Source organism: Manacus candei, unplaced genomic scaffold (assembly GCF_025592945.1).
Source record: "Manacus candei isolate 608988 ecotype Guabito, Panama unplaced genomic scaffold, ASM2559294v1 h1tg000106l, whole genome shotgun sequence".
Taxonomy (NCBI): Eukaryota; Metazoa; Chordata; class Aves; order Passeriformes; family Pipridae; genus Manacus; species Manacus candei.
Window position 1 is genome coordinate 60,666 of NW_026138154.1, and position 10,253 is coordinate 70,918.

A 10,253-nucleotide genomic window follows, 5' to 3' on the forward strand; every position below is an offset into this window, starting at 1 on the left:
GCTGTGGAAGGATGGAAGGATTCAGAGGGACAGTGGGAGTGGAATTAAGGAGGGAATTTGGGTTTAGTTCACACTGCACCTCTGCCCTTTTCTGCTCTGGCCCCCTGAGGTGCTCCAGGCTCAGGGTCCTGGCTCTCAGCAGCAGCTCTGGGGTGGGGATGGGATTAGGTTGGACATTAGGAAGAAGTTCTTGGCATCAGGCCTTGGAAAGGGCTGCTCAGGGACATGGTGAAGTGACCATCCTTGGGGGGGTTTGAGGAGAGACTGGATGTGGCACCTGGTGACAAGGTGGTGTTGGGTCATGAGTTGGACTGGATGATCTCGGAGGCCTCTTCCAACCTGGTTGATTCTGTGATTCTCATTAGCACCGCTAATGAGCAGCGCCCTCATAAAGGGGTTGAACGACCCCCCGAACTACGACGCCCATCACGCCCCGCGGCGCCGCATCCGGGTCCCTGCAGCGGCGCACCCCACCCTTCCGCTCGGGCACTTCCTGCCTCAACCGAACCCCGACGCGCCATGATTGACGGGCTCGGTGTCCAATAGGAGCGCGCGGCGCAGAGGCGGGGGCCAATAGGGGCGCGCGGGGCGGGCGGTGGCGGCAGTGGGCGGGCCCGGGCGGCTCCTCCCGGCGGCGGCGGCGAAGATGGTACGTGAGACCCCCCGCCCCGAGCGCGGCCCCGGCCCCGCCACCGCCACCCGGGGGGCCCCACCACCGGCTCCGCGCCACCGCACGGCCCCGCGCCGCCGCGCCCGGGGGCTGCGCCCGCCTCCGGGCCTGCGGGGCCCGCGCCCGCCCGGGCCGCGGCGGGGGCGGTGGGGCTGAGGGGCCTGGGGGTGGGACGGGGGGTGTGAGGGGGGTTTGGGGGGACTGAGGGGGTTGGGAAGAGCTGAGGGGATTGGGGGGGTTGAGGGGTGTGCGGGAGTCCCGCCCTCAGGGGTGGGGTTGCGGGGGTTTGTACGTTCTTAAGGATTTTGGGGGGGCGGTGGGGCTGAGGGGGTTTGGGGGGACTGAGGGGGTTTGGGGGGGCTTGAGGGGTGTGGAGGTGTTCCCTCCCTTAGGGGTGGGAGTAGGGAGGTTGTATATTCTTAAGAATTAGTGGAGGCTGAGGAGTGAGGGGGTTTTGAGGTCTGAGGAGGCTTGGGGGGGGGGCTCTGAAGGGGTTTGGGGGGGCTGTGGGCGTGTGTGGGGGTCCCGTCCTTAGGGATTGGGGTGTGGGGGTTCTACATCCTTAAGGATTTGCAGAGGTTCTTAAGGATTTGAGGTCTGAGGGGTTTGGGGGGTTTAGGGGTTCCCACCCTATGGGGCGGGGGTTGTAGGTCCTTAAGGGTTGAGGGGTTTGGGGGTTTTTGGGGCTCCCACCCTCAGGGTTGAGGGGTGTGGGGGTTGTGCATTATTAAGGGTTGTGAGGTGGGGGGCTAAGGGGGGGCTGGGGCACCCCAGGCTGGGGGGGGTTCCCCCCTTCTGATCTTTTTTGGGGAGGCACTTTGGGGTACCGACTGTTCCCCACCATGGCTGGGGGGGCCCCCGAACCCCAGAATGATCCCCTGGGAGGGGGTTTGGGGGAGGTGTCCCCATGGGCTCTCTGTGCAGGTGTCCCAATGTCCCCATAGTCTCCATGCCCAGGTGTCCCCACATCCCTATGTCCAGATGTCCATGTGTCCCCATGTCCAGATATCCCCATGTTCCCATGCCCAGGTGTCCCAGTGTCCCCATGTCCCTGTGTCCATGTGTCCCCATGCCCAGGTGTTCCTGTGTCCCCATGTCCCTGTGTCCGTGTGTCCCCATGCCCACGTGTCCCTGTGTCCATGTGTCCCCATGTCCCCGTGTCCCCATGTCCCGTGTGTCCCTGTGTCCCCATGCCCAGATGTCCCCATGTCCCTGTGTCCCCATGTCCCGTGTCCGTGTGTCCCCCTGCCCAGGAGCCCCCCTGCTGCCAGCTCAGGCATGGATTCCCAGCCCATGTCCATGGATTTCCTCTCCCACTCCCCCTGTGTCCCACCCCGTGGGACAGAGCCCTGTGTGTGTGTCCCCCTCTTCCCAGTTCCTTCCCAAACCTGAGACCACGGCCCAGAGATTTGGGGGGGTTTTTTTTCCCCATTTTCCTGCTTTTAGTCAAGGCCTGGCACCTTCCAGGCAGCTGAGGGACACGGGACATTCCCAAATCTCAGGGGAGCCAGAGTTCCATGATTTTTGCTGTTGGTTTTTTGGGGTTCTGCCTTTCCCCAAAGGGAAGGGGGTGGCTGCTCCCTTTGGATCCTGGATTTCCCCTCCTGGAGGGTTGGCTGGGGTGGGATTTCCCTGGTTTGGATCCTGGTTTTCCCCTCTGGGAGGGTTGGCTGGGGTGGGATTTCCCTGGTTTTCCTGGTTTTCCCCCCCCAGAGGGTTGACTGGGATGGGTTTTCCTGGTTTTCCCCCCCGGAGGGTTGGCTGGGGTGGGATTTCCCTGGTTAACCAGTGGCAGAGGGGACTTTCCCCCGTGTGACACTGTCCCTGTGTGACACTGTCCCCTGCCCTGGGTGTGCAAACACAGCCCTGACCCCCGGGCTGGTGGTTTGGGATCGTTGCACTCGGGGACTGGCCGGGGCTCAGGATCCAGGGATACAACTCCAGGCAATTCCAGGCCTTTTCCTGCTCTCCCAGGGCTGGAACGGGGCCTTCTGCAGCAGGGTTGGTTCAGGAGGGTGGGTTAGTGACCCAGGAAATAATAGGAGTTAATATAAAAATAATCGGAATTAATATAAAAATAATAGGAATTAATATGAAACAATTATAACTAATATTAAAATAGGAATTAATATAAAAATAATCAGAATTAATATAAAAATAGGAGTTAATAGAAAATAATAGGAATTGATATAAAAATAGGAATTAATATAAAAATAATAGGAATTAATATAAAAATAGGAATTAATATAAAAATAATAGGAATTAATATAAAAATAGGAATTAATATAAAAATAATCGGAATTTATATAAAAATAGGAGTTACTATAAAATAATAGGAATTAATATAAAAATAGGAGTTACTATAAAATAATAGGAATTAATATAAAAATAGGAATTAATATAAAAATAATAGGAATTAATATAAAAATAGGAATTAATATAAAATAATAGTAATTAATATAAAAATAATAGGAATTAATACAAAAATAATAGGAGTTAATATAAAAGGATAGGAGTTAACATAAAATAATAGGAATCAATATAAAAATAATAGGAATTAGTATTTTATATAATATACAATATAATAATACAGAATGTGTAATACATAATTACAACTTATTATATAAGGTAGAATACGTGATATATTATTATATTATATATAAAGGACAACTGGTTTGTTGTGCCCAAACACCTTTAATGAGCAGCTTTTTGAACTCAGTTCCTGAATTTTGGGATTGGTTTGCCTGGCACAGGGAGTTTGGGATGGGTTCCACGGGATCCCAGAGCCTCCCTCAGCTCCTCCTGGGAACATCCCTCCTTTCTCCTCACCTTTGTTTTTGGTGTTTCCAGGCAGATTTTTTGAAGGGGTTACCAGTGTACAACAAAAGCAACTTCAGCAGGTTCCATGCGGATTCCGTGTGTAAAGCATCCGTGAGTATTCCCAAAAATCCCAGGGATTGGGGGGGGAAAGGAGGGGAAATTAAGGGAGAAAGAAATTTAAATGAGGGTGGAGCAGCTGGGCTTGGCAAGGAAAACCCCCCATGGAACTTCCACACGGCTCTGGGGCTTCATCTGGGAGTAAATCCCTGAATTCCAGGGCTTGTGTCCTGGAAAATGGGTAAAAATGGGCTGGATGGAATCACAAGTTATGTCCATTATGTTATGTGTTATTATAGATTTATATGGAGAGAATAATATTAGAGAATTTAAAACAATATAACATGTAATAAATAATTCTTTATATGATGTGTTATTAGAGAATTACACAGAGAATTTCTGGCCCATTATGTGGGCATTTCAGGTTTGGGTTAAAAAACAAAAAGAAATCCCCTTTTTTACTGTCTTTGCTCTAATTCTGCTACAGAACAGACGCCCATCAGTTTATCTGCCCACGAGAGAATTTCCCTCTGAACAAAGTGAGTGTTAAAATCCCATTTTTTAAGTGATTTCATGCTGGTCTGATATTAAAAAAATCACGTGTATAATCTCCTTTGTTTGAAACTTAAGTGGTTTAAAGTGGTTTGAGGGTTAAAATGGTTTGAGGGTTAAAATGGTTTGGGGGTTAAAGTGGTTTGAGGGTTAAAATGTTTGAGGGTTAGAATGTTTAAGGGTTAAAATGTTTAAGGGTTAAAATGTTTGAGGGTTAAAATGGTTTGAGGGTTAAAATGGTTTGAGGGTTAAAATGGTTTGAGGGTTAAAATGGTTTGAGGGTTAAAATGTTTGAGAGTTAAAATGGTTTGAGACTTGTCTTTAAAATGACCCTGGTGTGTTTTTCTCTCTTTTTGTGTGTTTTTTTTTTTAGTCATAGTAACAGAAAAGACAAATATCCTCTTGCGTTATTTACACCAGCAGTGGGACAAAAAGGTACCTTTTTGAGGCTTTAATATTCATGTTTTGGCTTGATTGGGGCTTAATTGGGCTGAAGAATCATCAAAATATTGAGGGTTAGTTAAAGTAAAGTGGGAGCAGCTCAGCAAAGAGGGTGTGAGGAGGTTCTGGCTCTGCCCAGCACTTGGAAATGAAGGAAAAACCTGATTTGTTTTGGAATGTAAGGGACATAAAAAAAGCTCAGTTAACTCCAGGTTTAGCCTGGAATTTGGGAATGCCCAGTTCCATGGTGGAACCATCCCCCTGGTGTGACCAGGGGCAGGGCAGAGGGGGAGGAAAACACGGGGAGAGGGGAAATCAGAAGGAATGGGGAGGCTGAAAAGGAAATGTCTGTGTGTGACAAGGATTCGGGAGGTTTGGGAAGCTCAGGGGTTTGGGAGGTTTGGGAAGTTCAGGTGCCTCATTCCTGGTGGGATGCAGGGCCTGGGGGGGCTCACAGGGGTCCCTCATTCCCAGTGGGATGCAGGGCCTGGGGGGGCTCACGGGGATCCCTCATTCCTGATGGGATGCAGGGCCTTGGGGGGCTCATGGGGGTCCCTCATTCCTGGTGGGATGCAGGGCCTGGGGTCCCTCATTCCCAGTGGGATGCAGGTGGGATGCAGGGCTCGGGGGGGCTCACAGGGGTCCCTCATTCCCAGTGGGATGCAGGACCTGGAGGAGCTCAGGGGGGTCCCTCATTCCTGGTGGGATGCAGGGCCTGGGGGGTCTCACGGGGATCCCTCATTCCCAGCGGGATGCAGGTGGGATGCAGGGCTTGGGGGGGCTCATTCCCAGTGGGATGCAGGGCTCTCAGGGGCTCACAGGGATCCCTCATTCCCAGCGGGATGCAGGTGGGATGCAGGGCCTGGGGGGTCTCACGGGGGTCCCTCTGTGCCCCCAGAATGCGGCGAAGAAGCGAGACCAGGAGCAGGTGGAGATCGAGGGGGAGAACTCGGCGCCTCCGCGGAAAATCGCTCGGACAGACAGCCAGGACATGAACGAGGACACTTAGAGAGCCCCGGCTCTCCCTCCGCTCCTCCCAGCGCTTCCCGCTCTGTCTCCACGTGTGTACATTTGGCCCCTCTCCCCCCTCCTTCTCTCCCCCCTCCCCACGGCGCAGCCCAAACCACTTCTGACTCCACGGGAGCCAATGTATTTATTTTGGGTTTTTTCTTCCCCTCTCCCCCCTCCTCCTCCTCCTCCTCCAGTTGGTTTTTTTTTTTTTGTTGTTGTTTTTTTTTATTTATGCCCCCCGAGCTCACGGGGCAGCGGTGGGACCGGGCAGCCCACGCAGCAGAACCTCAGTCCCTCCTTCCCAAAAAATCCCACCGAGTGGATCAGTGGGATCTGCTCCCTGCGACCTCCCGGGGCGGTCCCTTCACCGCCGACCTATTCCAAGGGGTTCACTCCTCCGGGTGTTCCCCATCCAGCCATAATTGTGGGCCTCAAATATTCCAAACCAGCCCCGGGTGCCGCCGAGGGGGGTGTTGATGGGAGCAGATTCCTTGGCAGCTCCATCCCGGCCGTGTCTCCCGGCCTGGCCCACGAGGCTCCTCCCGTGGTGCTGCAGGGGTTGCAGTGAAAGGTGTGTTGCTTTTGTGGCTCTCAAATTCCGACCTTCTCCCGGGCTGGAACGGCCTGATCCCTGTGATTTCTCCGCTGGAATGAAAGGATCCTCCCGGCGGAGGCCGAGGGGATGGAGGGGGGTCGGCACCGCTGGATCTGCTCCGGGAGCGCCTCGGCACCTCCGGCTGCTCCCCTGCCTCGTCCCTCGGCTCTGGAGAGTGGTACAGCGGCTTTTCCTGCCGGGAAGGCAGCACTTGGAGTGGATCAAACGTGAGCTTCCATGGTCTGTGCTGACCACCAACCCCTTCGGGCTGTGACAGTTCAGTGCCTGTCGCCCGTAACCCTTCCCTGGCTCCGAGAGGAGCCCAAACGGAGACCTGTCGCTCATCCGGGCGGATCCAGAGGCCCAGGACTCGTGGGAAAGGAGCGTCGTCGCCGGGAGGGGACAGGAAAGGAGTAGCTTAGTCCCGCTGTCTTGTGTGCTTCGCCCCGAGGAGCTGATCCCCGCCCTGGCCGCTGAAGTTGTGGCGTTCGTAGCTGTGTTTTTTCCTCGTCGACAAACCCCCGACACCAGGGAACCCACACGGGTGTTTTCCCGGAGATCCTGGAGAGAGCCTGGCTCCGAGGGGCTTTGAGGGTTCCTGCTGGCCCCGTCCCCCCCACCCCTGCCCGTCCCAGGGGTGCCACACGTCCCCTCCGGGGGCGCCGGAAGCAGAACCTTAGGAAGAGCAGGACGCGGCTCCCGCTGGAATTTCAAACGTCCCTTTAGGCACCGGCTTTGTGAATGAGTTGGACACCGAGTAGTTTAGCACCTCGTACCTGCCTCAGAAAACGGCCCCTTCCTGCCGTGGCGGCCCCTTCCCACCCCCTGGAGCCACCCGGGACGCGCCGGGGCGAAGATCCAGAGGGGAGATCCAGAGGGGAGATCCAGAGGGCCATTCCCGGGGTCTCCGCGTGGGGAAGAGGATTCCTGCCGGAGCTGCCGCCCTCCGGACACACCGTGAGACACCGGGATGACCCCGAGCCGGATGTGAGGAGTCCTTGGAGGAGCTCCAGGCCCCGAGGGAGGGCAGGAGGAGCGGCCGGAGCCGGAGCGTGCGCCGGGCCGGGGCTGTTCCGCGCTGTATCCGGGCTGTGCCGGCGGCCCCGCCACCCACCATTAAAGAGTTGGCAGTTCCTTCCTGGCCTAAACCCCCCTTGTGTCCCCTCTGTGTCCTTGAGGAGCGGGCTGGGAGCCTCGGGAATGTCGCAGGTGGTTGGAGCAGGTGAAAGTTGCCTTTTCCGAGTGGTTTGGGAGCGATGGAGAAACAGGGAAGGAATGACCCCAGGGCCAGAGTGGTTTGGGGTTTCTGGTGTTGGTGCACGAGCAGGAAGGGGTTGGGATCCCTGCAGTCTGTCCTCCTATCCATGGATTTGGGATCCCTGCAGTCTGTCCTCCTATCCATGGATTTGGGATCCCTGCAGTCTGTCCTCATCCCATCCATGGATTTGGGATCCCTGCAGTCTGTCCTCATCCCATCTATGATTTGGGATCCCTGCAGTCTGTCCTCCTCCCAACCATGGATTTGGGATCCCCACAGTCTGTCCTCAACCCTTTCATGAATTTGTGGTTCTCATCCCATCCCTGGATTTGGGATCCCTGCAGTCTGTCCTCATCCTTGCCATGGATTTTATGGATTTGTGATTGCCAGTCTGTCCTCATCCCATCTATAATTTAGGATCCCTGCAGCCTGTCCTCCTCCCATCCATGGATTTGGGATCCCTACAGCCTGTCCTCATTCCATCCATGGATTTGGGATCCCTACAGCCTGTCCTTATCCCATCCATGGATTTGGGATCCCTGCAGCCCATCCTCATCCCATCTGTGATTTGGGGTCCCTGCAGCCTGTCCTTATCCCATCCATGAATTTAGGATCCCCACAGCCTGTCCTCCTCCCATCTGTGATTTGGGATCCCCACAGCCTGTCCTCCTCCACCCTCTCTGCCCCCAGCACTCCCTCCCTTCCTCCTCCTCCAGCTCATTCCAGGTTTTTTCCTGGCCCCCTCTCCCCCCCTGCCCTCTGATCCCGTGTCCCCACGGTGAGTGTCTCGGCTTGGAATGTTCCATGGAAGATCTTTGCCTAACTGTGACTTCCTGGTGCCTTAGTGCATTGAAACAACGAGAAACCCTTAAAAAAACCCCACCAGACCTGGGATTTTTGCCCACCTCGTTTGTACAGTTCCCGGCTCCTCCGACTTCTCCTCCCGTTCCCGGGATCTCGTGACCCTCCGGGGGTTTTCTATGTCTGCACAGTGGGATTTTTATTGTTTCTGTTACCAATTGTTTACTAAAATCTGGCTTTTTTTAATGAAAACTCGAGCTACTTGTCCGAGATGGGGAATTTGGGGGTGTTTTGGTTGAATTGTGCGTCTCTTCTCGGAACTCGGCGCGTGGAGGGAGGGTGAATCCGTGCAGGAGCAGCTCCTCCCGCCCCGGGGGAGCCACTGGGTGTGTTCTGGGTGCATTTAGAACATTAAAAAGTTGGGAAAAGCCTTTTCCTGCCGCCGGAATGTCGGGTGACTCCTTGACTCGGTTCTTGGTCCCGTTTGGTTCCTGGGGGAGGAACAGCAAGGGAAGGTCCCCGTGGAAGAGCCAGGGATGGGGAGTGTGGAGGGGAAGGATGGATTTCAGGTGAATCCACAGGGAGCTGGGGCCAGGACGTGCCGTTGGAGTCAGTGGCTGACCCTTGGCTGGGTTTGGTTCGTCGGTGTCTCCTCTTGGGAACTTTCCTGAGGGACCTCCTGGGGTCCTTCCCAACCCCAAAACACCGGGATGTGCCCACACAGGGGGGTCCCTTCCAGCTCAGGGTGTTCCATCATTCCCTGACTCACTGGGAGGCAAATTTTGAAATATTAATCTGATTTTTTTCCTGGATAACTGGGACAAGTTTGACTTCAAAGCTTTATTTTTTGGGGAGTTTGACACTGGCCTTAAGGCCAAGGCTAAGGAGCCTTGGGATTTTTTTCCCAACCCTGCAGCTCTGTCCCCACTTACATTTCCAGTCTTTTTTTTTTTTTTTTTTTACTAATAAAACTAATTTATTTTCCTGCATTAACGACGTTCCCAGCAGCCAAGGGATTGTGGGACAGCGTGTCCAGGGGGATTCCAGCTGGTCCCTCCCAGGTTTTGTCCTATATATTGTATTTTTTGGACGTATAAGAACGGGGGAATCCTTTCCCTTAAGGAGGAGGGGGTTGTGTTTATTTGGGAGCAGCTGCCAGGAGAGGGGGTTGGATCGTGGCTCTGGTGAAGCCCATCAGGGAAAAAACATTGGAATGCTGGAAAGACCAAACCTGGGCTCAGGGAGGAACATCTTGGAGCGAGGGGATGAAATCCAACCTCCCAGGTTCTCCAGGACCCCCTTTCAAAGGCAGAACTTTCCTGGTGTGTCCCCAGACAGTAGGAACTGATCTCCCTGTTCCCAGCAACCCCCTGTTTCTCCAGTATGAGGAGGAATTGTGTGGGTTTAGGGACTGACAAAGGTCCTCTTGGTGGCCCTGACCCTTCCAGAGGTGACTTTTAACCTCTGCAGGATTCCCAGTTCTGCTGATGGGAAGGGAGTGTTGGGCTGGTGAGGCTGGAAATCCCGGCCCTGTGTCAGAGCAGGGGTGTTTCCACGTGGGAGAGGGGTCTGCACGAGGTTCCCCACAGCTTTTCCACAGCTTTTCCCCCTGCTCCTGTTCTCCTTCCCCTTGGGATGGGAGAGCACACTGTCCCTGCTCTCTCCTGCCCCGCAGGGATGTGGATCCCGCTGGGAGCTGCCTCCTGCAGCACGAGGATGGGGATCTGTGCTCTTGTTCCTTCCCATTTCCTCGTTTTCCTGGCTGAAGGAAACTTTATTTGGCACCTTTCACTCCCCCCCCCCATCCCTGAACGGCTCATCCCGGGATCTCCTGCGTCCTGCAGCGCCAGATCCCGGGATTCTGCTCCAGACACGCCCAGGGCTGCTGGGGTTTGGAGGTCTGGGGTGGTCTCAGGGGGCAAAGGCTCTTCCCTGCTTCGGTCAAGGCCGAGTCCAGGAGGGTGGGAAGGGGCTGGGGGGGAGCAGGAGGAGCTGCTCCCGATGGATCTGGGGTGGCTGATCCCCCTGGAAGGGGCTGGGGGGGAGCA

General features: G+C 54.7%; 1 protein-coding gene across 1 annotated transcript; it reads left to right on the forward strand.

Moving 5' to 3' along the window:
• The first annotated feature begins 373 nt into the window (after positions 1-373).
• On the forward strand, positions 374-8,646 carry DDA1 (DET1 and DDB1 associated 1). The gene is made up of 6 exons (XM_051769259.1): positions 374-451; positions 578-649; positions 3,521-3,601; positions 4,035-4,086; positions 4,473-4,534; positions 5,439-8,646. The coding sequence occupies exons 1-6, from the start codon at positions 374-376 to the stop codon at positions 5,547-5,549; spliced, it is 456 nt and encodes a 151-aa protein (XP_051625219.1). The 3' UTR covers positions 5,550-8,646.
• The last annotated feature ends 1,607 nt before the right edge of the window (positions 8,647-10,253 follow it).

Coding starts and splice junctions, on each gene's coding strand:
- DDA1 (XM_051769259.1), top strand. CDS start 374: ATGAGCAGCGCCCTCATAAAGGGGTTGAACGACCCCCCGAACTACGAC. Junction 3,602..4,034: donor ATTCCGTGTGTAAAGCATCC/GTGAGTATTCCC, acceptor ATTCTGCTACAG/AACAGACGCCCATCAGTTTA. Junction 4,535..5,438: donor ACCAGCAGTGGGACAAAAAG/GTACCTTTTTGA, acceptor CTGTGCCCCCAG/AATGCGGCGAAGAAGCGAGA.